We start from the raw sequence: 27,556 nt of genomic DNA, 5'->3' as shown, positions 1-27,556 counted from the left end.
TACATGTGAGACATGAAACAGCATCTTTTTCGGAGAACCGGGTAAAGGGCCGACACGAGCAAGTTTCAGTTCATGGAAACTAGGTATTAAACTAGGTTGGAAACTACAACACGGAAACCGGGTTGAAACCTCCAGTAAACTCATACACGGAAACCAGGTTGAAACCTACAATAAACTCATACATGGAAACCAGGTTGAAACCTACAATAAACTCGTACATGGAAACCAGGTTGAAACCTACAATAAACTCATACATGGAAACCAGGTTGAAACCTACAATAAACTCGTACATGGAAACCAGGTTGAAACCAACAATAAACTCATACATGGAAACCAGGTTGAAACCTACAATAAACTCGTACATGGAAACCAACTGGATCCCGCTTGGAGGAGTGGGTAATGAAACGAATTGGAAACCATCCTGAAATGGTGCAGTTTCAGTTGCATGGAAACCACAATGAAACTATGGGAAACTCCCTGGAAACCAACTGGAAATGTTGGTTTCCATGACGTTTCTTCTCGGTATCAGTGTTCCGGAAACCAGCTTATTTTTGCTGTGCACGGACAATCAGTTTTAATTAAATCAGGAAAATAATATTGTTTTGGCATGGAGTTGTTACGGTAGTGACACAAGAACGGTGGTGACATTTAATGTTAACAATAGCCAATTTTTATAATTACTTAAAGGAAATTTTAAAGAATATTTCTTCATTTGATACGAATTGTTCATATTAAATACGGTGTGATAACCAGAAATGAAGGGAATATTTTGTCTTGCTATATCTTTTAAAGCAAGAAATATAAATTTTCAATACTCATTTCGATTTTTGATTTTTTTCTTTTCAAGATGACGTTAAAAATTACGTTACGGTAGCGATGCAATGTCTTATATATATAGACATTTGGGCATATATAGACATAGACATATAATATATGCATGTATGTGCGTGCGTGCGTGCGTGCGTGCGTGCGTGCGTGCGTACGTACGTATGTATGTATGCATCATATTTGTAAAAAATGAAAAACCTCACTAGCTGCCGTCACAATACCCATGGTGACAACGACAGTAACCCTAACGGTAGTGACAGCCACTAATGAGGTTAGTTTTAATCGGTGACCTAAGTTAATTGAGCATACATGGTTTTCCATGATTTCACCATTACTGTCTAATTAATCAAGGTACGTGGCGTTGTTTGGCTTCACAAAAATAATTCAGCGGTAGCCACCGTAACATTTAGGACATGCACAAATCTCAGATATCATGTTGTACACACCATTTTTTGTGATAAAATTCAGAAAAGAATGAATTTTGTTTGTATCAGTTATTTGACAGTCATGTTTACTCCCTGCCTTTGCTTGTAAAGATAAAAGTAGAATCAGACAACAGTCTACCATTAGTGCATATTTTAATGATGTTATGGTATATATATGACATATTAAAATGTTTTCCCCCAATTTTGTTACTGTAAAGCGCAGAATACACTGATATAAATTATAGTTACAATAAAACATTATAAAACTACTTGTCTTTCCCAGTTTATTACTGTCAGGTGTATAATAAAGCGATATAAATTAGTGACAATGACAATACTATTGATTTTGACTTACGTATGCACAATACAAACATAACATGTATATGCACGAATTTTGAGAACGACTCATACACTTAACAGACGTGATGAGTCTCATGACCGGCCTTGACCCTGATGTCGTACACATTGCAGTTTAGTAATATTACCATATTCTTTGAAAGACTGAGAGGAAGCTCTTAATATAATTGCTCATGCATGACATACATATTGGAAATTATCGCATGTTTGTTGTTACTAGCACGACATTAATTGGGTTTCCGGCAAGTGCATTTATCCAGACGGTGCATGTGCGTAGCTGGATAATCAACACTGTAAACAGGTGCCCTTTCGAACTGAACTTTGACTCCTCGCTGGAAAGTTTGAATGCAAGTAGCATTCTTTATATGTGTCAGCAATTTCTGTGCGGTGTGATTTAGTGACACGGCCTATCCGAGATCACTTTCCTACTAACACAACAAAATGTCACCGCTTGTGGACTTTGTGAAATTCATCGAAACGTACCGTGGCCGCGACAAGATCATCCGGCTATGCTCTTACGCCGCAATGTTTATCGGAGGGAACAACAATTCTCCTATGTCAGAGAAGGCACGTGTTGTTAGTCGCGAGCTGAGCGCATGCAGGGTGATCCTTCGCCTGTTCGACGACCTGCCTATGCTGTCGTATAACCTGCAGTATGGATCAGGAAGCAAGGTAAACAAGAAAAAAATAAAACAAATACATTTCGCTTTCCTGATGCCAGTGATGGATTGACATTGTGGACAACGGCCATTTGAGAAAAGACAGGTATCAAAGAATATTTCGTCCATTGTCACTGTTAGCGTCAGTGATTCGAAAATAATTACAGCAGTATGACAGTTCCAGTCAAGAAGGCAACTCCCTGCAAAATGGTCACCTGATTTTTAGCATACATTTCTGTATACAGACCTGCTAGTATACATCTTTTAAATATATAGAATGGATGCAGAAAAATATATGTTAAACAGTTTAGATGCAAGGAACACACAGTAATATTTGCTGGAATGAATTCTTAAGAAAATTAAATCATGACTAGCCTTATTAGCCCTGACTATTGAAGGAATCAGACAAACTTGCATTGCATGCCTTCTTTCATGTTAGGACACACAAGGCCAACAGGCATTTGCATGTGTAAACATACTGACAGGTGCTCTGCCTTCCAGATATACGGGACAAATATGCATATAACTGAGCCTTTTGTATGTGAAAATGATGGTTTAAAGTTCAATTAAGGAATAGCATTAACTGCTTAATTCTTTTGACAATGTTTCTGTTATCTGGTGTATACCCTGTTAAAATTTCCAGTAATTTCAAAAGCTGGCAGATTTTATAATCAATTTTCCAATTACCCATTTTCACGATGACATAGAGGCGTTGTCATATAAAAAAATAGCACCTTTGGAAAAACCCAAGTTAACAATAGCAGCATTGATGCATGGCAAAACCTTCAAGGTCTCATCTTGGTAAGATACAAGGTCTTGCACACACTGAAAGTGTGATCACTTGACCAGTGCAATTTACAAATGACTGGTATGAGAAATGCTTGCTGGTCGTGATGTTCAGCTGTAAACCATGCCAGCGGAAACACTAGCCAAGTATGTGGGAGTATAACCAGACATTGCACCTAGGCAAATATTTTGGATGCTATCTTGTCTTACTGAAACTCCCCTAAATGTTAGCATAGCTGCACCCAGTACCAGTATCCTGTTAACAGAACTTTAGTATCACATTATACTCACAATGTTCCTGTCTTCAGGAGAAGAACCCCTGCTTACGTGTGTGTGAGCTAGGCTCGAACCTGGTCAACCAGCTCTACTACCCTGTTGAGCACATTGCCTGGTGTGCCGACAAGCAGATCCTGAACATCAAGTCTGGTCGCCTTTGGCTAGCGGGTCTCATCTTGTGGGCCATCTCCCTCACGCTGCAAGCCTTCAAGTAGGTGCTAAGATGGAGGTCACAGGCATATTTAGGAAATGACACAGTTTATCTCCATCCTGCTGTCGCCTTTTACTAGTGAGTGAGTGAGTTGTATGCAACTTTCAGCAATATTCCAGGAATATCAAGGTAGGGGACACCAGAAATGGGTTTCGCACAATGTCCCCATGAGTTGAATCAAACCTGTGTTCTGCATGACGAATGAACTCTTTTAACAACCAGGCTACCCCTCATTCTACTACACTAATAGGGTCAAATCATCTTTGTTATTTAATGTTTCATTGTATTGCTTGCACTATTAATACATGTCAGTACATGCAAGCCAGTAAATCTATGCCACTAAATGTAGACCTGTGAAGGTCCCAGGATAGAATAGGCCTTCAGCAACCCATGCTTGCCATAAAAGGCGACAATGCTTGTCCTAAGTGGCACTAACGGGCTCAGGTGGTCAGGCTCGCTGACTTGGTTGACACATGTCATTGGTTCCCAATTGTGCAGATCGATGCTCATGTTGTTGATCACTGGATTGCCTGGTCCAGACTCGATTATTTAGAGACTGCTGCCATATAGCTGTAATATTTCTGAGTGTGGCGTAAAACTAAACTCACTCACTCACTCACTAAATGTATATCAGGAAATGCATGCCAGTAAATGTATGGCAGTAAATGTATGCAAGTAAATGTATGTCAGTACACACAAATGAGTGAGTGAGTTTAGTTTTACATCGCACTCAGCAATGTTCCAGCTATATGGCGGTGGTCTGTAAATAGTCAAGTCTGGAGCCAGTGGATATATGCTTGCTTGTTTCTTTTGGGTAATGGGGTAGTCATGTGGTTAAAGTGTTGGCTCGTCACGCCAAAGACCTGTGTTCGAATCCCTACATTTACACAATTTGTGAAGCTCATTTCTGGTGTCCCCCACCATGACGTTACTGGAATACTGCCAAAAGAGGCATAAAGCCAACCACAGTCAGTGCTTGTTTCTTCCTTCATCTGCAGTCACCCTTGCTTGTCATAAATGGCATCTAACTAGATTGGGTTATGAGGCTCCCTTACTTGCTTGACACATGTCATCATATCCCAGTTGCTTAAAGGGATTTTCATGCTGTTCATGCAGTTTTCATCACTGGATTGTCTTGTCGAGCTTGATTATTTACAGACCACCACAGCTGGAATATTGCTGAGAGTGGCATTAAGCAAACAAACAAATTAACTATCCAGTCATTATTCGTTAATGCCTCATACAGCAATATTCTAGCTACATGAAGACAGTCTGTAAATAATTGCACCTGGACCAGACAATACAGTGATTAATGTCATGAGCATTTGTCTATGTCTTCGGGCTACAATTGACCCGTGAAGGTCCTGGGGTAGAATAGGCCTTCAGCAACCCATGCTTGCCATAAAAGGCGACTCAGCTTGTCGTAAGAGGCGACTAACGGGATCGGGTGGTCAGGCTCGCTGACTTGGTTGACACGTGTCATCGGTTCCCAATTGCGCAGATCGATGCTCATGTTGTTGATCACTGGATTGTCTGGTCCAGACTCGATTATTTACAGACCGTCGCCATATAGCTGTAATACTGCTGAGTGCGGCGTAAAACTAAACTCACTCACTCACTCACTCAGGCTACAATTTCATGCATCCACCATGCATGTCATTCAACCTGACCATCTGACTTTGTAAGTCACTTCCTGTGACTGTCAAGTGTTACTGAAGACTAGTTCTATCCCCAGTCTTCACGGGTCAGTAGTCAGGTGGTGAAGGTGTGGACAGTGAAGAGCGCCCACCCAGGTTTGATTCTGAGTATGGTAGTGTCTGATGTTCCCACATGGTGTATGTATATTATTGGAATTGGCGTTAAGTCACCTGTTTTCACTATGATGCAGGATCACTGTAGTAAAGGCTCGGACAACAAAAGTTATTAATGATTTAGTGCTCAAGAGACTCATAGATTGTTGACAAGTGCTTCCAGTAATTGTCAAGTAGCCAGAGGTGTACTGTGTTTACAGGCGCTTGCTGATCATTGTCAAGTAACAGTCAGATGTTCTGTGTTTACAGGCACATGCTGATTTTTGTCAAGTAACCTTCAGATGTTCTGTGTTTACAGGCATGTGCTGATCTCTGTCAAGTAACCTTCTTATGTTCTGTGTTTACAGGCACTTGCTGATCTTTGTCAAGTAACTGTCAGATGTTCTGTGTTTGCAGGTGCTTGCTGACCATTGCCAAGTTAAAGAAATCAGCCAGCAGACTAAAGAAACAGAGGTATCTTGACACCCAAGACCAATAGTATGTAGAATTAAAACTATTTTAGTAATCTAAGTGGATCCATTGCTGTATGTTTAAGTGCAGCAACTGACAGGTGTATATTAACTGCTTATGTATTTGTTTAATGTCATGGTACAAAATATCAATGCTAAGGCAGTGAAAAGTGTGATGAGTTCAATAGTGATAAACAAGAGGCACAGTGATTAGGGGGCAGATGCAATGACATCATTACAGTGTGCTGTGTACAACTTTACAGCATTCTTCAACAACTCTCTGCGAAACTAATTTCAGTTTGTAACTGTGAAAATAAGAATAATACGCCATGTTGTAAGTTTAATGCATGTAAGATGTGGTTAATAAATAAATAACACTCTAGGTCTCATTACATTCAAATTAATACGACACTTGTGCCCCTCCTCATTCTCACTCAGATAAGATAGGGAGGACAGTCATTTCATATAATTCTTATGTAATTGGACCTCATGTAGTATTCTCCGTATATCTGGGTCACAAATTGGACGTACATGTAATTTATTCCGGGGTATAACTGAAATAGTGTTGTAAGAGTTACCTCCATTCAGAAAATCTTGGATTTGCGTGGGGATGTGTATAAAGTTTGTACTGTTTTATTTTCTCATTGATGTAAGGAGCCAGCTGTTGCTTTCTCTTCTGCTTTGGTTTAGTCAGGGTTCCTTGTCTAGATGTACAGTCATGGTGTTGTGGGCAAGTTGACAAAGTCAAATTGTAATCAACAGATTCATAATAGTGATGACCAAGAAATGTCACATATATTTCATGAAGATGAATAGTTCACTGAATTTCCCATCATTCCATTCCTTCCTAAATTGTCTGTAGTAAACTACAGGAGTATATACAATGGGGGTTTTAAAACACTTTCAAGAAAAGTCTCTACAAAGCCTTATTTACTAAATAAGGCTTTGGTTGGGTCCTTAGCTCTTGCTACTATTACCCCTACTACTTAACGTGTGTTGGAGGTAACACTGTGCCGTACGGTATGATCACCCGGCCTATGTCACGTTTATATCGATGAAACAGTTTAACGTAAACCTCCTACGATCACTTTGGTGTTCGTAATAAAGGCTTGCTGGGCTTTTTGTATCCCTTGTTCTATGTACTTTTTTTTCTCGTCTTCGCTGATAGCAGACTTACGAGACTTGGACCGAATATCTTGTTTCATTCCGTTATATTTTGTGAGTTCAGAGAGGATTGAACGAAACTCCTCTTCTGAGATCTTACTATCAGAGAGTGCCGTGGAAATACGCTCACTCACTGTGTTGAGCTTTGCTTCGGCCAGAACCCTGATCTCGTCGTGTTTCAATGCCTTACGATGCAGTCTGCGTGATACTAACTTAAGCGCCAACCCTGCCAACCCTGCCAACCCAGCTGTTATTTCAATACCTAGCACTATAGGTGCGGCCACGATGGTAGCCAACAACCCAACGCCTGCCGCCCCTAGTCCCATGCTGGTTGCCACAAGGGTAGTGTCAGCCCCGTCCACGATATTGAAAGCTCTATTGTACTTCTTACATAGTGCTTTCCGCGTGTCACGGTCTTGTTCTAGTTGGCGTTTCACATCACATAACTGCCTCAAGCGGAACCCATCTACGGTTTCCAGCGTCTTCGCTACTTCCTCTACGACTGGGTACAGACCCATCCTATAATATATATTTTGAAAGATATTTTAATTGGGTTTCAGTTAAAAGTCTATCAATGAATTTGAAGTCTACAAGCTCTAGACTACTAGTCAGGGCAATAGGTGAGAGGCTAATAGAATTTCCTGTTGTAATAAAAACCCCACTGAGGCTTATTAAGTGGTTTATAGGACCCGTGGTATCCCGTTGTATAACAATACGACAATATTGGTCTATGTGTATCCCATACCAGCGTATTGACACCCCGGGTAAAATTTGGTGTACTATTGGGGGGGTTCCATCGAATAAAGCCGTAAAGAAGACTTCTATGATGAGGGTGAAAGGGGAGGATATTCTATCAAGATTACTGCTAAATGTTAATTTGTTGTTTGGATAAGCACTTAACCCCTTTTTTTCGTGGCCAATAGATTCTATGTGTACTAATGCATTCTCCGGAATGAAATCCCCGGGCCAGATACCGTTGTTCTTAATCTTAGAGACAAACCCATTATTTAATGTGATATAAGGTGAGGTGAATGTTAAGTTGATCAGCCATTTGGGCTCTTTTAAATCTGGTAACGGCACCCGTCTGTACACGTTGTCTTTGAAGTGCAGGATGTATAATTCACCTTCCTCACCAGGCTGATCGAATCCCTCCGTATCTCCTAGGTCGTTAAGCGTAGTGTTGGGATGACTGGTCATTATTATACTATTACGATATAATTTCCAACTGGTTTTCTGATAATAATTCAGGGGTGAACTTCATACCCATGAAGTGTATGTTGTCAGGCAGGAAGATCTTGGTTAGTGATATCTTGTTTTCCACGATCACGTTGACCCCCTCCAGACTGGTGTTGGAGCCGACATTCACCCGCACGTAAACGTTGCAAACTTGATACTGGTGTCGTTTCACCCACCCGAGTTTGATCCCCTTCACGATCTTGATATCATTCCCCGATGGTTCCCCTAGGTAGACTTTGATGATCAGTGTTGAGTTTGCCGGTAGACTCTCTAGTATCTTGACCACGCCTTCGAATTCAGACACCAACTGCAATGCCACGTTTGTATGGCCGGTTTACTCGATATCATGTGGGCTGCCATAGTGTTGAGTGGGCTGACGACTACGCTACGTCTCTGAGTTGGGACATAAGCCACGAGCATGGTTCCATTGTTCACGACTTTGTTTAGGTGGTTGTCTTTGTTATCAGTAAACACGTAAGGGGAGCCGAGCCTAATATTGAGAAACCAGTCGTTATCGGGTAACAACACCCACTTGTCATCTTCGGTGAAGACGAGCATATATGGCTTGTTTCGGGCGACGGTAGTGCTCTCAACATCGTCTAAGTCGAACAGTTTACCCCCGAACGATGGGTATATTATCCAGTTATCACCGGTGTTGACAAGGGCGTACTTAGTGTTGACTGTTGCTCTTGTGGTATCTACTATATCATTTAGGGTTCCACCGGAGACTTCAACGCGTTTGTAAATGTTGTTTTTCAGTTGCAAGGCGTACGATTTACCATCTACTCCGGGAGCGTCGAAACCGCGCGTGTCTCCAAGGTCGGAGATCCCGATATTGACGCATTTTTTCACTCCGGGCCCTTGTGCACTGGTCATTTTACATGAAGCGTTAAGCTGAGGTATCCTATATTTACAGGATTATGATTTAGATCTAACACCGATATTATCAGCTCAGGTATGTTGCCCTGGGTTAATCTCTTATACTGCCGTGGTGAAAACGACTCGGTTCTACCGTCGTTGTATTTCTCAGTTTTCACCGGCACTGCTCTCAGTATAGTGGAAGGGTGACCTCCTTGAATGTTGTACGTTGTGCTCACCTGACCGAGATGAATGTACAGCTCTCGGTACGGTACTAGGTCGGGTAACTTCGTGCCTGTGACGGTTGTTGGTTTTATCTCGTCAGGAGACATACCGAGTATCCTCGCTAATGGTCGGCCGAGCCTCAAGGAGGTTCTTCCGTTGTTGATTAACACCACTGTGCCGTTTGAGTCGTTCATCTTGAGTTCGGCTCCCAGGGGTTTGAAGACCTCGTCGTTTAGAGAGCACACGCTGTAGTAGCCGTCAGTTATCTGACTGAGAGTTCCACTGACGAACAGCTTATTGTTGCTGGCGTTGATGTTAGTCCATTGCGGTAGGTAGGTGATATCGCAGAGTGTGACTTCTAGTTGGCCTGACGTGTTATCGATCGCGTGCCTCAGCTGAACGGCCTCACCGCTCGTTATTCCTGGAAGTGTTATGTACATATTATAATATATAAATTATATATTATAATATGGACTTAGCACACTTGAAAATCGTGGTGGCAGGTAGTACGGGGTTTAAAACAACCTTTATTAATATGTTTGAAAACTATATCGTGTCCGTTAATAACGCGCAGGCGGTGGTAAACTGGAATCAAAACCCAATGCAGTTTTGGCAGAACCAACTCAACTTTGCTGTGTGGTGTGCGACGACAGGGTCGGGTGTGACACCAGACTATGGTATAGACGAACTGAGTAAGGCGGTTATTTTGTTTCATATTTATTATCAAACGAGACGAATATTGAAGGAAATAAGTGCTCCTCTTCCCCAAGATAAAGCGTGGAGTATGACGAATAACCCCTATGATAAACGCGCTTATGAACGTGTTTGTGGGGAGTTTGAGATTCCAACGAATAAAGACTTTCGCCTTCCTGGTGTGAACCATGGTCTCGGTATAGTTCTCGTGTACTTCTATAGGTCCGGAACATATCAGGCCGGTTCTAAAGATGGTTCATACAACCCAAACCGTCATACATTTACAGGCCCCACAACGAATGAAAAGATCCATGTCAGCTGTATAAAGCAAACCAATCCTGATGCAGCCACAGCCTGGACTAAAATGATCTCAAAAACATCGAAAGAATTCACTCGTGCTGGTACAATATGCTTGAACGACTCGATTCGAACGTACGTGTTGGCGCTGTTGGGTGCGCAGTCGATGACGCGTTCCAACATCCTCGGTAAGGGAACTGCTTACGACGCTCAGAAACAGTTCGTTTCCAACGTTGAGGATGCTATCAATTCTCCAGTTGATCTCCCGCGGGCCATCGACCGTTACCAAAACGTGTTAGAATACGCCAGATCGAAAGTCAATTACGTGTTCGGTGTGGGGCTGTACATGGCTCCGAGTGATATGCAACTGAGAGTAAAAAAAGTGGTGGGTTATAACAACAAAATAGTCATAGCCACGGCGGATCAAAAGTTGGGTATCAACCCCGATATTAACACCCCCTATATCCCACACATCCCACCACGTGAAACGGGTATAGTGGCGCCACCCCCGGAGTCTAAAGTTCATGTGGGGATACCCCCCACACACCCCAATATTCAGGCCTCCAATCACATCGATAGTAAAACGGCCCTGGTGGTTGGTGGGGTAGCTTTGGGACTTATTTGGTTAAAGATTTCTTAGCCGCTACGTACACCAGACCCGCCACGGCGACGATGGCTGCCCACATGTTTTGACTGAGCCACATGGTAGTTTTAGCCAGAGCGCCCAACAACCACGAGACGATGCTACCCAGGATGCCTGGGAGGGCTTCGGCGGCTTTACCAGCCAGTTTAGCTAGGCCTTCCCCGAGTTTTTTTATCCAGTCTTTAACACCCCCACCGCCACTTGGGGTTCCGCCGCCGGCAGGCCCCACAGGGGTACCCCCTGTCAGTGACACCACCAGGGTTGATATGATGAAACCTAATGCAGTCAGAATGCTGGCGATGGTGATCCCTTGCTCCCGGAACAATATCCGAATCCTGTCTGCTAACGTGGTGTCTCGGTAGAGGACTTGATTGATGGTTTCCCGTATACGGCTGACCTGGGATCGAAGCTTTTCTTTGAAGGAGGATGCTGTCTCCAGCCAGGTCTGCCTTTCCTCTTCCAAATTACGTATTCGTTCCTCGATGGTGTCTTTCATAGACTCGTCCTCAGTTTCACCGAGTTTTTCCTTTTCATAGGCGATGTGGTCGTCTATCACGCTAATTTTGGCCGTGCTTTTCGCGAGATGTCCGCGAATGGTTTGCATCGTCAGATCCAACCCCCGCAGTTCCCGAACGGTAAATTCGAGCCCCGGGAAGGGCTTGTTCTCGTAGTCGGCCAACACCTTTTTAGTATCATAAGTCATGTTTTGATCTGATATGGCGTCCCTGATGTCTTGCAGACTTTGAACTAACTTCGGAGGATACTGCTTAGGTCGCGCGCCACCGTAATCTATGAAGCCTAGTTCATCGCGGATAAAGTCATTCCCATGTTTACTGCCCAATGTTGATAAGGCAAGCGGTTCTCTATTGCGTTTATTCATGAGATCGATCTCCGGGCGAGACTTCAAACGCAGCGTGCCATTGCTATCGAGGGTAAACCTGGAATAGTTCCTTCCCAACGGCTTGAGTTTGGATTTATTTTCAACTGCGTTGTAATAATCATCGACAGCCGACTGTAGAAGGCCAGTACTGAATGAGGTCTCCTGGTCATCATCGAATGCCTGGGCACTATCGCCCCGCATATCATCCATAGGTATGTCTTCATCCATTAGTATTAAAAATATATTTCCTTTATATAACAATGTACGGCAGAAAATTAGATCCTTTCAGAAGATTGAGAGAGCCATTAGACGCCAGAGCCGTGCGCCAGTCGGTGACTATCACCAACAATCCCAGCAAGATAGACCAGAATCAAACTCTGCTGGTTAGATTTCCAAACCTTGGTGAGAATGACCTCATTGTACCAGGCACTGTTCGACTGGCGTTCAATATCACGTTGACCTCCGACAACGACAAACGCGAGCTAGTGCGGAACGTGGGTCGAGCTATCATCAGGAAAACGACCGTCAAGATCAGCGGTAACGAGGTGCTGAGTATCGACGACAGCGACGTGTTTCACTGCTACGGGGATCTCTGGAAAAGCGAGGGAGAACGAGTCAATGATGTGTACCAGGGTATCAGCAAATCAACCCGGTCGCGCATAGGGTATGCCTTCACGCCAGACCAGCTAGACAAGCTATCGGACGGTGAAAAGGCCATCGCTCGAGCATACGGGAATCGATTCTGCGTGCCGCTCGACTTCGAGTTGCTCACGGGACACGCGCCGTTTTACCAGGCCGCGCTGGGTGATAGGCTCGAATACGAGCTCACGTTTAACGACTATAGCAAAGTAGTGCGTACGCCGAACGGTGATGAGGCCAGTTATGCCATAGACAACATCTCTCTGGAGTTCGACATGGTCACTAGCCCGGAGCTGGCCAGGCAGGTTCGAAGCCAGTACTCTGGGAAGATGGCTATCCTGTACGATCGCGTACTGAGGCATAGATCAGTCGTGCGAGATAAGAGCGACACTGTGTGGAATATCAACCTGAACGTGCCGGCGCGATCGATGAAAGGTATCCTGGTCGTCCCCGTGGAGGATTACGAGCCATTCCGGAGGGACAGCGAGAAGTTTTTCAACCCCGAGATTGAAAAGGTGGAAGTGACCATCGAGGGCGTGCCCAACCAGCTGTTCAGTCATGGTATGAGACCACACCAGCAGTGGGATGAGATAAAAAAGCTACCAGTGGGGGATTATATAACAAAGGACCTGGACCTCGGCTCCGTGCAGATCGGTGAATACCTGACCACCAAGTACGCCCTATGGTTGGACATGCGATCCACGGATGATGATAAACTGCACGGTAGCGGGCGCCGTATAGATAACGGCAGCGAAGGGATAACCATCCAGATTACTAAGAAGGCTCAACCCGCTGGTAAGTTGAAATTATATCTGTACGTTATTATGGACGCGCAACTTAATATAGACAATGGGAGATTCGTGCAAGCCATCTACTGATGGGGGGTATCCCCCACTGCCCACTGACCCACACTGCGCCATAGTGTGCGGGCAGACTGGCTGTGGGAAGACCGTTTTCGTGTTGGATATGTTGGAGGGTTACTACAAGGATGTGTTCGATAACATCGTTATCATGTGCCCTACTCTGAGCATGAATAAAACGTACGCGCGACCTTGGGTGATGACGGACCCGGACGTACACAAAATCGACCCTGGAACACGCCTGCAGGACTGGTTGAAAGCTCTTCACGAGAAATTTAAAGGGGAACCGACGCTGTTCATACTGGACGACTGCAGCGCTAATCACGAGATAACAAAAAAGAGAGACATGCTATCGTACCTGGCCTTCTCCGGCCGGCATGCAAATCACAGCGTCTGGGTGCTAACGCAGAAGTTCAACTCGGTGTTGAAAGACCTCAGGGAGCAGACGCGATGGGTGGCCTTATTTCACTGCAAGGACAGGGATTCGTTCGAGGAGTGTTTGAGAGAGAACGATGTGATGAGCAAATTAGAACGGGAACGGGTGAAGAAACAGCTCGCTGAAACTAAACACGCTAAGCTCGTGCTCAAGACCGACCAACCAGTAGCATATAGAGTGTGCTAAAGCTAAGCAAAGCTAAGCAAAGCTAAGCAAAGCTAAGCTAAAGCTAAGCAAATGCTAAGTATAGCTATGATATTTGAAGTGTTTGTCGTGTGCAACTTAACCTTCATTTCTCTGTGTTTTGTCTGCATCGGGTATTATATAGTTAAAACTAAATCTTACTTGTTATATTATAAGATGGAGTGTGAGGAATTGCTCGAACAATTGTCTGGGGGTGTGGGGGTCTCCCCCAAGCGAGAGAAACTGGTGGCGTTGGCTGTTGGCGGCAAAGCCAAACATTACTTTGGAGACTACACTCCGGATAAAATTCACAAAATGTCAGCCGAAGAAATCGATAAGCTGTACGCTAGATACGAGTCCCGGCTCGGAGCAGAAATGACAAAGACAATAGGATCGGCTATGACCCAGATATACACCGGTATTGTATCATACTTCCTTCCCATTCCACCAGAGCGCCGACTTTACCTGTGGGAGGACCTCGAGAAAGACCCTTTTATCGAACACGCCGTGAGTTATATCAGCTGCGGGCTGTACCACAAATATGGTATGTTGTTGGCTCCAGTGACGGCGGCGATTATCACGGCAAAGCATTGTCAATTTGAGAGAAAAAACAATAATGGTATAGATGGATGCTGCTCCCGAGGTGATACCCCCCACACCCCCAACAGTGAGGGAAACTCCACTGGAGGAAACCCCCACAGTGAGGGAAGTGACCCCTTCACAGGAACCCCCAACAGTAACCAGACAGAAGAATCCTAAGAGAGTAGCTGCCGGTAAAAAACGGTGGTGTAACCAACATAAAATTATTACAGTGACCAACCCCCGACTGTTGTTGGCTGTAGGCGTAACTGCTGCCTTGGCTATCTCGTGGTTATATACACGTGAGGGAAACCCTCACCGTGAGGTGGTACCCCCCAACAGTGAGGTAACCCCCACTGTCGACCCGCATATCATGTTATAATTTAAAATATTTTTATATATACATAATGTCTGAGGGGAAAACGTTCGTCAACGACGCATACCACGCCACAGTGGTCGCCAGTCTAGCAGTAGGGTACGCTCGGTTGACTAAAATGGTGCTTAAACAACCAACTATCAAGCTAGATTTCAACCTGCAGGATATGGGTATGCTCATAATGAACCTTGGTATGGCGATGGCCACAAAAGACATCCTAGTAAAACAAGGGATAATACCTGATAATATAATGAAATAAATATAGGATGGCCACGATAGCTATGATGGTCGGTGGGGCGTTAGTGAATGCCCTGGCATTTTCCGGGAGTAATTTCCTCTTCTCGAAACTACGAGATGACCACGCGGCTGAAATACAGGAAGAAAGGAAGCGGCACGATCTCGCTACTGAGAACTTACAAAGTTCACAGGCCGAGTACGCTAAAAAACGCCTCCAGAGGATCGATTTTATTAACGAACAACTCCAGCGTGAAAACCATGCCGTTCAAACATTCAACGATGTCGATGAAGCAATGAAAGAATACTACCTACTAACTGGTAAACGATTGGAACCGCTCAATAAACCCACACTTGCTCAGTACTACACACCATCCAAGGGACAAATGAATCGTGAACTGGGCTTCATAGTGTTGGGTATAGCAGCTACTGCGTTGGTTGCGAAGCAATTAAATTAAATACCTATATAAGTAAACATGAGACCCGCTCCATACCGATGCGAATACATACTTATGGGGAAGACCGAGGCCTGTGGTAGGAAATGCAGGAATCAGGGGTTCTGTTGTTTCCATATGGGAAGTCCTAACTACACGTGTTCTGTGTGTGGTATTGGGGTTAAAGGACACTACTGTCTATGTAAAGCTCACGGAGCGAACGTAGTCAGACATCAACTCATCTACGAGAATAAAAAGGACTACATAAAAGAACGTAGGCGACTGCTCAAGATAGACTCCAAATAAATACACATATTTTTATCAAGTGTTACCTCCCTTTACTGTGACCCAATTAGACATTGGTTATGTTAGGTGTAAACACTATGACTACTGTACGCGAGCTCAAGCGGGTCGCAAAACAGAGAGGTGTGATCGGGTATTCTAGAATGCGGAAGTCAGCATTGTTGAGATTACTAGGTTTAGAAGCCCCTCCTACGGTAAAACAATTAAAAGCTCAAGCAAAACAGCTTGGATACACGGGTTATTCAAACCTGGGGAGAGCCGGGTTAACCACATTGTTATCACATGCCCCCGTTCCCACTGTAAAACAACTGAAAGCCGAAGCACGTGATTTGGGTTTAGCTGGGTATTCCCGTATGAGAAAACCACAGCTTGTAGAATTATTACGACAGAATAGAGCTATTGACCTACAGTTCGTGCGCACTGAGCGAGCTGTAGGCAACTATTTGAGAGGTTGGCGCATGCACGTTGATAGAAACATAGACATTACAGATATCAAGCCTCTGATAGCTGATAAGGTCAACCAGGAACTAAATAACCTAGGAAGTATCAAGTTTCAGATCACAGTGAAAATGTCGCTCGATAAGCAGGTTGGGAGTGCCACTGAGTATGTTCAGCCTTACTTCCGAAGTAAACAAGAGGTTGTCACACATACAGAGACCATTGACGTATCAATCGATACCAGTTTTCAGCAGATACGAGAATACCTAGAACGCTACACACACTTGGGGTCCGGGTGGGCTGTAGATAAAATCGATAATGTCTATCTAGACATAGCTAACTACGTGCCATTCAGAGGCGGATCATACCTAGCCTTGCCCCCCTACTATAGGAACAAACATGCCATAGTAAACGTTAAGAATAGAGGAAACGCTTGCCTGAGGTTAGCTATCAGGTCAGCCTTATTTCCAGCTGACACTAATCCGAACAGGCCTTCTAATTATCCTCAGGATGATGGGCTCAACTGGGATGGTATAGATGAACCCACCCCCATATCCCAGATCACTAAAGTAGAAAAACAGAATAATCTGGCTATAAATGTCTTTGGACACGAAGGTAACACAACAATAGTACACAGGGTCAGCCCGGTGAAGGATCGCCAAGTTATCAATATATTCATGATCCAGCGAGGTGACAAGTATCACTACACATGGATAAAACACTTTAGCAGGCTGTTGTATGACCAATCTGCACACAGAGAAAAGACCCACTTCTGTGAACGATGCCTACATGGCTTCACACGAGCTGATTTATTAGAATCCCACCGGGATGATTGTCAAGGTGTGGGGCAGACGGCCATACGAGTCGACATGCCTAAGGAAGGTGATAATATCCTAAAATTCGGTAACCACAAGAACCAAATGTCTGTGCCTTATATCATATACGCCGACTTGGAAGCCTTGGTGGTGGGGGAATCCCCCAGTGGTGCCGCCGGCGAGGCTCCCATCACCCACAAAACACACGAGCATAAAGCCTGTGGGTTTGGATACATTGTCGTCCGTTGTGACGGGGAAACGAAAGCTCCGGTAGTGTATAGGGGCCCTGACGCGGCTGAAAGGTTTCTAAAGTGTTTGCAGGAGGAAGAAAAAATTATTAGGAATACATTGTATAGAATCGCTCCCATGCGTATGACCCGAGTCGACAGGCTAGCTCACGCTAGTAGCACTAACTGTCACGTGTGTGACTCACCACTTAACGGTGATTCGGTGAGAGATCACTGCCACATAACTGGTAAGTATAGAGGCGCCGCTCACAGCGCGTGCAACCTCAAGCTTAAAATCAACCCTAAGACAATAAACATCCCCGTTGTCTTTCACAACTTGAGAGGGTACGACTCACACTTGATCATGCAGGCCATCGCGAAAATCGATGGTAATATAACGTGCATCCCCAACAACATGGAGAGATACATCTCCTTCAGCTTAAACGGACTTAGGTTCATTGACTCGTTTCAGTTCCTCCTGTCGTCACTCGACAGTCTGGTCAAGGCCAACAATACCTTCCCTATCACCGATCGATACACAGACGCCGAGACTAGACCCCTGCTTATGAGGAAGGGTGTGTACCCCTATGAGTACATGGATAGTTGGGTCAAGTTCACCGAGACCAGACTACCCCCTATTGACTGCTTTTATAGCAAGCTGAATGAGGCGTCCGTCTCACGAGATGATTACTCGCACGCGACTAACGTATGGAATAAACTGGGTTGTAAGAACCTGGGTGATTATCACGCCCTTTTCTTGAGGACAGATGTACTGCTGTTAGCCGACGTGTTTGAGACGTTTAGGCGGACGTGTTTCAAGCAGTATAAACTCGACCCCGCATGGTATTACACCAGCCCAGGTCTGTCGTGGGACGCCTTGCTTAAAAAGACCGGAGTTAATTTGGAATTGCTCACAGATTACGACATGCACCTATTCATTGAGAAAGGCTTGCGAGGTGGGATTTCCATGGCATCCAAACGATACGCGAAAGCAAATAATCAATACGTGAAAGGTTACGATCCTAACAAGCCAACCAATCACATTCTCTACCTCGACGCAAACAACCTGTATGGCTGGGCCATGAGCCAGTATCTACCTACAGGGGGATTCGAATGGGTACCCCCCGTTGATGTTATGGGGGTTGCACCAGATTCGAACAAAGGGTATATCCTCGAGGTTGACTTAGAGTATACCAAGGAATTACACACATTGCACAACAGCTACCCCCTGGCCCCCGAACGTATGAGGGTTAACCCAGACTGGATGTCTGAGTACCAACATAACTTGTTAGGTGGGCGTGTGACAGACGTTGAAAAACTCGTGCCTAACTTAATGAATAAGACCAAGTACATCGTTCACTATCGCAACCTACAGCTGTACCTGTCGTTGGGTATGAGGCTGACCAAAATACACAGGGTGCTCATGTTCGACCAGAGCCCATGGATGGAGCCCTACATCAGAATGAACACAGACCTACGAAAAAAAGCCACCAGTGATTTTGAGAAAAATCTCTACAAGCTCATGAACAACTCGGTGTTTGGTAAGACTATGGAGAACCTGAGGAAACGCGTGACCGTGAAGCTGGTTCGGTTGAGTGAGGAAGACAAGCTCAGGAGATTGATAGCCAGTCCGGCATTCAACCGTAGTAAGATATTCACAGACAACCTGGTTGCCCTACACATGAAGAAAAGCCACATAAAATTCAACCGGCCTGTTTACGTGGGGATGAGCATCCTCGATTTATCCAAACACCTGATGTACGACTTTTACTACAACGAGCTCAAGAAACAGTACGGTGACAGGTGTGAAGTGCTGTACACTGACACGGATTCCCTGCTGATGGAGATTCGAACCGAGGACGTGTACGAGGACATGAAAAAACACCTCGATTTATACGACACCAGCGACTACCCTAAGACCCATGCCATACACAGTACGGTAAATAAAAAGGTCCTAGGTAAGATGAAGGACGAGTGTGCTGGCACGCCCATAGCCGAGTACATAGGTTTGAGACCTAAGATGTACTCCATACTGAAAGCCGACAATAGTGAGATCCGGAAGGCTAAGGGGGTTAAGAAGTATGTGGTGAAACAACACATCAAACACGCCAGATTCAAGGAAGCCCTGTTCAAGACCCGTACCTTTAGGCATAAAATGAACACACTTAGAAGTGATGGGCATAAGATATACGGACTGACTATAAACAAGACGTCCCTGTCGCCTATGGACACGAAACGTTGGATAGCTATTGATGGGATAAACACATACGCGTATGGACATGAAAAAATTTGATGATATTTACTACAGCCCGCGTGGGTACTGGAAAGGAGCTAGCGCAGTAGATAAGCTAGCTAAAATAGCGCGAGTACCCCCGGAGGAAGCCAAAGCGTGGCTTGAAAAACAAGCCCTGTGGCAGATCTATTTGCCGGCACCACGCTACGTGCCTAGAAGGAGGTTCGGTATTAACATACCTAATAGCGTTCACCAGGCAGACCTACTGTTCCTACCCCACGACAAGAGGTACAAGTATGCCTTAACCGTAGTGGACGTAGCCAGTCGTTACAAGGAAGCCGAATCCTTGACCACGAAAGATTCGGTCCAGGTAGCCAGAGGATTCGAACGCATATACAAACGCAGCCCGCTGACGTGGCCAACAGAGCTGCAAGTTGACCCCGGACGGGAGTTCATGGGTGCCGTGTCACAACTTCTAGCCAAACACGATACAAAGGTCAGGCGTGGCACGGCCGGAGCCCATCGCAGTCAAGCCATAGTTGAGAGATTTAATAGGACTTTGGCTGAGCGCTTGTTCGGCCATCAGCATGCTAGGGAGATGGTCACCCCTGGAAAACGATCGACTGAATGGGTCACGAGGTTACCCAAGGTGGTGTCGGCAATCAACCATGAAGTCACCCGTCTCACCGGTAAGAAACCGGCAGACGCTATCAAACTAAAATCAATAGTTGCAGAGTCGGCCGCTCCATTGCGTGGGAAGGAGAAACAGATACCAGATAGGGCCCTAGTGAGGTATCTATACCAGCCGGGGGAACACGAGGGTGATAGCCGTAAGCGGGCCACCGATCCTATATGGTCAGTCAAAACTTACAACATAGATAAAGTGGATATGAAAGCCGACGAACCTAACTTGTACTACTTGAGGGATGGGCCGGGTAGGGGGTTTGTAAGAGAAGAATTATTGATCGTACCGTACGGCACAGTGTTACCTCCAACACACGTTAAGTAGTAGGGGTAATAGTAGCAAGAGCTAAGGGCCCAACCAAAGCCTTATTTAGTAAATAAGGCTTTGTAGAGACTTTTCTTGAAAGTGTTTTAAAACCCCCATTGTATATACTACTACTACAACCTCCCCCACCCCCTCCATCACTTGTTTACAAATGAAAGCTGTTTGATCAGAGTAACTGCAGTTACCTCCCTTAGATCATGTTTCTTACAAACCAGATATTTTGCCTACACACATTCGTAGTAGACTGAAACTTTACTGAATTAATTAAACTATCAACAAATATATGTGCATGTGTACACAGTCTGCTTTTAAGACAGCAATGAATAAATTAGTCAATTAGTTTCAAAAGACTGCAGTAAATAGTGAACATTTCATCAGTATACAACACAGTCAACAAGAGGCATTTATTGCCAAGTTAGACACCAAGTTACCATAGACTCTGAGGTCATTAATGAAGCCTGTGTTTATCAAGGAAGATACCAGCTTGTAAATCATTATTACTACTACATCTCATACAACAATCATGTGGGTATTATCATAATGTCTATAAATATGATATATATTTTTTATCATATTCAAATAATACACTACAGGGTAAATAAGGTATTGTGTAATGAAAATGCAAGCTTACACATTTATCATGTCCAGATTAACCTCAAAGGAAGTAAAAATTACGACATTTTTCTTTCCATTTGTTGCGAGAGTGTGTTTTCTGTAATTTGTGTTATTATTGATTAAGGGGTAGTTATTAATGGGTCATAGTATATAGGTATCATCGGTAATAGTGTTTTAGGTATACCTTGTATAGACGATATTGACCACCTTTCATGATCGGAAACTTTTTTGCACCAATCAGCATGCATTTCCGACACATCATATATCACTGTGTGATCTTCACACATACAGTCTCTACCTGTATTTTAGTGACACATTTTCATGTCTGTTCTTTGTTATACTTTTCACTGAATTCAACCATAAATTGTCATTATCCATGGTATGGTAAATCACATTTCTGTCAGTCTGTCTTTGAGTTTAAGACACAGTTCAGACACATGGTCTGTGTAGGCAATGTCCCCAATGATATTTCCACAATCGTTTCTTCAGTACCACCTTGATGATCTTGTGGTGGTCTCAGAAAATCCACCCCACTCTTTATGGTTTATGGCGAAGTTGGTAGAGCCCCATTAAATATAAGAATCCATGTCAACATCTTGTCCTTTTGGATTAAAATCGCATCTACTTAGACGATCAAATTATCTCATGTCTCATACCAATACATTAGCCATGACTATGAACAACATCTTACGGCATACCCTTGGTTACACTCCATAAAACAAGAATTAGACATACTTGGTTTATCTGACATATATGTAAGTCCCTTGGCATATTCTGATAAGTTGGTGAGGAATTTAGTTAGTGAGGAATTCAATTATCTTTTTAAATATATATCACTTAATTTCTACAGAAAATCATTCACCCCCTAAAAATGTCACAACTGGGCCAACTTATCAACGCTTAACAAGGTCATGCTGCCTGTCAATTTTAAGGTTACCAAATGTTTACCACTATTTACCTGTCACTTGTACAAACTTTTACATAAACAACTCATCATCATAGTACATGTTTATGTTTATGTAAGTTTGTTGATATTGAATATTCATTTCTCTTGTACCACCGATAGTGGTTTGTGAGAATAAAGAAGTTGAAATATAAAGTTCGAAAGAAGTGAAGATTATAACTATGTTTTGTAAAGAACCCTCTCTACTCCCGACATGGATTATGCATCCCGGCACCTTATCTTTAGCTTTGGCAATACTTCCATAATTAGCTCTCCAGGGAAAACTGAACAATACATTTGAGCCTTCCTTGGACATCTGAAAAATAAATTTTAGCCTTCCTGGTACGACACCGCTGACTAGTTAAAGCATTTGCTCATCGCATGAAACCCGCAGATTTGATTCCCCATGTGGGTACAATGCATGATGCCCATCTTTAGTGTTGCCTGCCATGACATTCCTGCAGTATTGCTAAACTGATGTAAAACTGAACCCACTCACTCAAATTGACAGAATGTATTTGTTCTTAACAGTATAGCTAACAATAATGTTGTGTTCTTCCAGTTATGAGAACTCAGAACAGCGGGAAGAGTTGCGACTGCAGGTTCACAGTTTGCAGAGAGATATTTTCAGCCAGTACCTGCTCCTTGTTCAGTCAATGGCCGACCTTCTCAACGCTATCAATTGGTTGCCCAAAGGATTTCTGTGGGCAGGACGTTTTGGTGCCGCCAAGTCGGGTCTGTTCGGCCTCGCCTCCTCGCTCATCATGCTGTTACGCAGCTGGTACACCAGGTCTTGATGCTCCAGCTCAAACTTTAGACATACAACATTAAAATTATGAAAGATATTACCCAGATAGAGTGTTGAATATACTGAGAGAAACAAGTAAAGGAGCACAGGAAAATTCAAGTGGTCCTTTAATATTTTCCAGTTTTCATCACCAGCTTTGGATAGCACTTTGGAGGAAATCTAAGAGTAAATATAGGAACCCTACCATGGAGTGGTGCCCCCTTATTTGTTTTTCTCAGTATATATATCACATTAAATAAAAAGTGTACTTCACCTGTAATCAAAATACACAGGACTAACGCAAGGCTCGATTTAGGAGTTGTTCACCTACTTGCACCGGGTGCAACCTGAGACAAAAACCTAGCTGCACCAGTCAAGTTCTAGTTGCACTGCCTTTATACTGGAATATGTAATGAAAGAAATATGCTGTTGAATTATTTACAGATTTATTCAGAAGTTTACCCCTCAAACATTGATTGCACCATAAGAAATTAAAACTAATAACTAGGTTTCATGTTGTATTATTGAATGTTCAGTTTTATTGATTATTATTGTAAATTCAGAATTTCTAATAATGGCACCTTGTTTCAGAGGTACTTATTTTAGATGCCAGTTAATCCAGATTGTGCATATCTCTCTAGGGCTGGCTATCTATATACAGATCATAGCGATCAATGATGGTTAAATTCATTCATTAAATACCAATGGGCCTGAGAAAAAAGTGGTAGAAAATGTGAAAGAAATCAATATATTTCACATCACACGGATGGCACGAACTATTGCCTGACGTCCAGTGTTCTTTATCTGTCGGGCAAGCAGAGTTGTCCATGATGCGGTGTCAGTGTCGAGTTGAGTTGCCAGTGTTAATTATGTTATTTATTTAAAACATCAACAAGAAAGTTTGCAGATATAGTGAAAAAATTATCAGGTACAGTGGCACATGTAAAATCACTTGCCCTGAGTACTCTAGCAAATTTAATGTTGTTTCTACACCAGCATCAGTGATGATTTGTGCTGTATTAAGGCTTGGATTACGAGGATCTGTGATGTGAAATATATTGTTTTCTTTCACAATTTACAGTCATTTGTTCTGAACGTTACTTTGATATTTATTGAATTCGTTAATAATGATTTCCATTGACAATATTTCTTATTATTGATGTTTTTAGCCAGCATACAATATTAAGCTTATGAAAGATACTACCCAGATACAGTGTTGAATATACTGAGAGAAACAAGTAAAGGAACAAAGGAAAATTCAAGTGGTCCTTTAATATTTTCCAGTTTTCATCACCAGCTTTGGAGGAAATCTAAGAGTAAATAAAGGAACCATGCCATGGAGTGGTGCCCCCTTATTTGTTTTCCTCAGTATATATATCGAATCACATAAAACGTGTACTTCACCTGTAATCAAAATACACAGGATTAACGCAAGACTCGATTTAAGAGATGTTCACCTATTTGCACCGGGTGCAACTTGAGACAAAAACCTAGCTACACCAGTCAAGTATTAGTTGCACTGCCTTTATACTGGAATATGTAATGAAAGAAATATGCTTTTGAATTACTTACAGGTTTGTTCAGAAGTTTACCCACTCAAACATTGACTTGCACCTGATGAAATTTATACTAATGACAAGTGGCAGTGGCTGCGCGGGTTAGACGGCTGACTTTGTGTGCTTGCGATTAGGTGCCTGACTCTGAGGGTGTGGGTTCAGATCCCAGATAGGACTCAACCAAAAAAAAAAGAACTAGAATTTGTACGTTACTGAGAAAGTGAAATCCTATATATGACATATGTTGCAAGGTTGCATTTTGTAATATTAGGTTGCACCTGTGCAAGTAACAAAGCACTAAATTGAGACATGTTGGTGTTATATATATTATGTGCCAAGGTATACATCTTTAAATGAGTTTGATTTTTTTACATACAAAGCAAAATGTTCATTTTTATTGATTATTATTGTATATTCAGAATTTCTAATAATGGCATCTTGTTTCAGAGGTACTTATTTCAGATGCCAGTTAATCCAGATTGTGCATATCTCTCTAGGGCTGGCTATCTATATACAGATCATAGTGATCAATGATGGTTAAATTCATTCATTAAATACCAATGGGCCTGAGAAAAAAGTGGTAGAAAATGTGAAAGAAATCAATATATTTCACATCACACGGATGGCACGAACTATTGCCTGACGTCCAGTGTTCTTTATCTGTCGGGCAAGCAGAGTTGTCCATGATGCGGTGTCAGTGTCGAGTTGAGTTGCCAGTGTTAATTATGTTATTTATTTAAAACATCAACAAGAAAGTTTGCAGATATAGTGAAAAAATTATCAGGTACAGTGGCACATGTAAAATCACTTGCCCTGAGTACTCTAGCAAATTTAATGTTGTTTCTACACCAGCATCAGTGATGATTTGTGCTGTATTAAGGCTTGGATTACGAGGATCTGTGATGTGAAATATATTGTTTTCTTTCACAATTTACAGTCATTTGTTCTGAACGTTACTTTGATATTTATTGAATTCGTTAATAATGATTTCCATTGACAATATTTCTTATTATTGATGTTTTTAGCCAGCATACAATATTAAGCTTATGAAAGATACTACCCAGATACAGTGTTGAATATACTGAGAGAAACAAGTAAAGGAACAAAGGAAAATTCAAGTGGTCCTTTAATATTTTCCAGTTTTCATCACCAGCTTTGGAGGAAATCTAAGAGTAAATAAAGGAACCATGCCATGGAGTGGTGCCCCCTTATTTGTTTTCCTCAGTATATATATCGAATCACATAAAACGTGTACTTCACCTGTAATCAAAATACACAGGATTAACGCAAGACTCGATTTAAGAGTTGTTCACCTACTTGCACCGGGTGCAACCTGAGACAAAAACCTAGCTGCACCAGTCCAGTATTAGTTGCACTGCCTTTATACTGGAATATGTAATGAAAGAAATATGCTTTTGAATTACTTACAGGTTTGTTCAGAAGTTTACCCACTCAAACATTGATTGCACCATAAGAAATTTATACTAATGACAAGTGGCAGTGGCTGCGCGGGTTAAACGGCTGGCTTTGTGTGCTTGCGATTAGGTGCCTGACTCTGAGGGTGCGGGTTCGAATCCCGGATGGGACTCGACCAAAAAAGAACTAGAATTTGTACTTTACTGACATATGTTGCAAGGTTGTATTTTGTAATATTAGGTTGCACCTGTGCAAGTAACAAAGCACTAAATTGAGACATGTTGGTGTTATATATATTATGTGCCAAGGTATTCATCTTTAAATGAGTTTGATTTTTTACATACAAAGCAAAATGTTCATTTTTATTGATTATTATTGTACATTCAGAATTTCTAATAATGGCACCTTGTTTCAGAGGTACTTATTTTAGATGCCAGTTAATCCAGATTGTGCATCTATTCCTAGGGCTGGCTATCTATATACAGATCATAGCGATCAATGATGGTTAAATTCATTCATTAAATACCAATGGGCCTGAGAATACAAAGTGGTAAAAAGTGAGAAAGAAATCAATATATTTCACATCACAGGGGTGGCATGAACCATTGCCCAACATCCCAGTACAGTGTTCTTTATCTGTCGGGCAAGCAGAGTTGTATATGATGCGGTGTCAGTGTCTGGTTGACTTGCCTATGTTAATTATGTTATTTATTTAAAACATCAACAAGAACGTTTGCAGGTATAGTGGAAAATTATCAGGGCAAGTGATTTTACATGTGCCACTGTACCTGAGTACTCTAGCAAATTTAATGTTGTTTCTACACCAGCATCAGTGATGATTTGTGCTATATTAAGACTTGGATTACCAGCCTCTGTGATGTGAAATATATTGATTTCTTTCACAATTTACAGTCCTTTCGACTTAATGTTACTGTGATCTTTACTAAATTCATTAATAATGATTTCCATTGACAATATTTCTTTTATTGATGTTTTTAGCCAGCATATGACATTAAGCTTATGAAAGATACTACCCAGATACAGTGTTGAATATTCTGAGAGAAACAAGTAAAGGAAGAAAGGAAAATTCAAGTGGTCCTTTATTTTCCAGTTTTGATCACCAGCTTTGGATAGCGCTATGGAGGAAATCTAAGAGTGAATATAGGAACCATACCATGGGGTGGTGTCCTCTTATTTGTTTTTCTCAGTATATATAACAAATGAAATAAAAAGTGTACTTCACCTGTAATCAAAATACACAGGACTAATGCAAGGCTCGATTTAAGAGTTGTTCAACCACTTGCACCGGGTGCAACCTGAGACAAAAACCTAGCTGAACCAGTCAAGTTCTAGTTGCACTGCCTTTAAACTGGAATATGTAATGAAAGAAATATGCTTTTGAATTACTTACAGGTTTGTTCAGAAGTTTACCCACTCAAACATTGACTTGCACCTGATGAAATTCATACTAATGACAAGTGGCAGTGGCTGCGCGGGTTAGACGGCTGACTTTGTGTGCTTGCGATTAGGTGCCTGACTCTGAGGGAGCGGGTTCTAATCCCGGATGGGACTCAACCAAAAAAAAAAAGTACTAGAATTTGTACTTTACTGAGAAAGTGAAATCCCAAATATGACATATGTTGCAAGGTTGCATTTTGTAATATTAAGTTGAACC

The 27,556-nt window shown here is 42.7% G+C and overlaps 1 protein-coding gene across 2 annotated transcripts; it reads left to right on the top strand.

The window, feature by feature from the left end:
- The first annotated feature begins 1,897 nt into the window (after positions 1-1,897).
- Positions 1,898-25,895, top strand: LOC137259860 (peroxisomal membrane protein 11C-like). Of its 2 annotated transcripts, none has more exons than XM_067797491.1 (4): positions 1,898-2,282; positions 3,364-3,542; positions 5,750-5,806; positions 22,685-25,895. In XM_067797491.1, exons 1-4 carry the CDS (start codon positions 2,052-2,054, stop codon positions 22,917-22,919), a joined length of 702 nt encoding a protein of 233 aa, XP_067653592.1. In that variant the 5' UTR covers positions 1,898-2,051; the 3' UTR covers positions 22,920-25,895. The 2 variants fall into 2 exon arrangements, with proteins under 2 accessions (XP_067653592.1, XP_067653591.1); XM_067797490.1 differs by having other exon boundaries at positions 1,914-2,282; positions 5,750-5,830; positions 22,685-24,657.
- The last annotated feature ends 1,661 nt before the right edge of the window (positions 25,896-27,556 follow it).

Source organism: Haliotis asinina, chromosome 13 (genome assembly GCF_037392515.1).
Source record: "Haliotis asinina isolate JCU_RB_2024 chromosome 13, JCU_Hal_asi_v2, whole genome shotgun sequence".
Classification (NCBI taxonomy): Eukaryota; Metazoa; Mollusca; class Gastropoda; order Lepetellida; family Haliotidae; genus Haliotis; species Haliotis asinina.
This window is presented reverse-complemented; position numbering and strand designations above follow the sequence as displayed.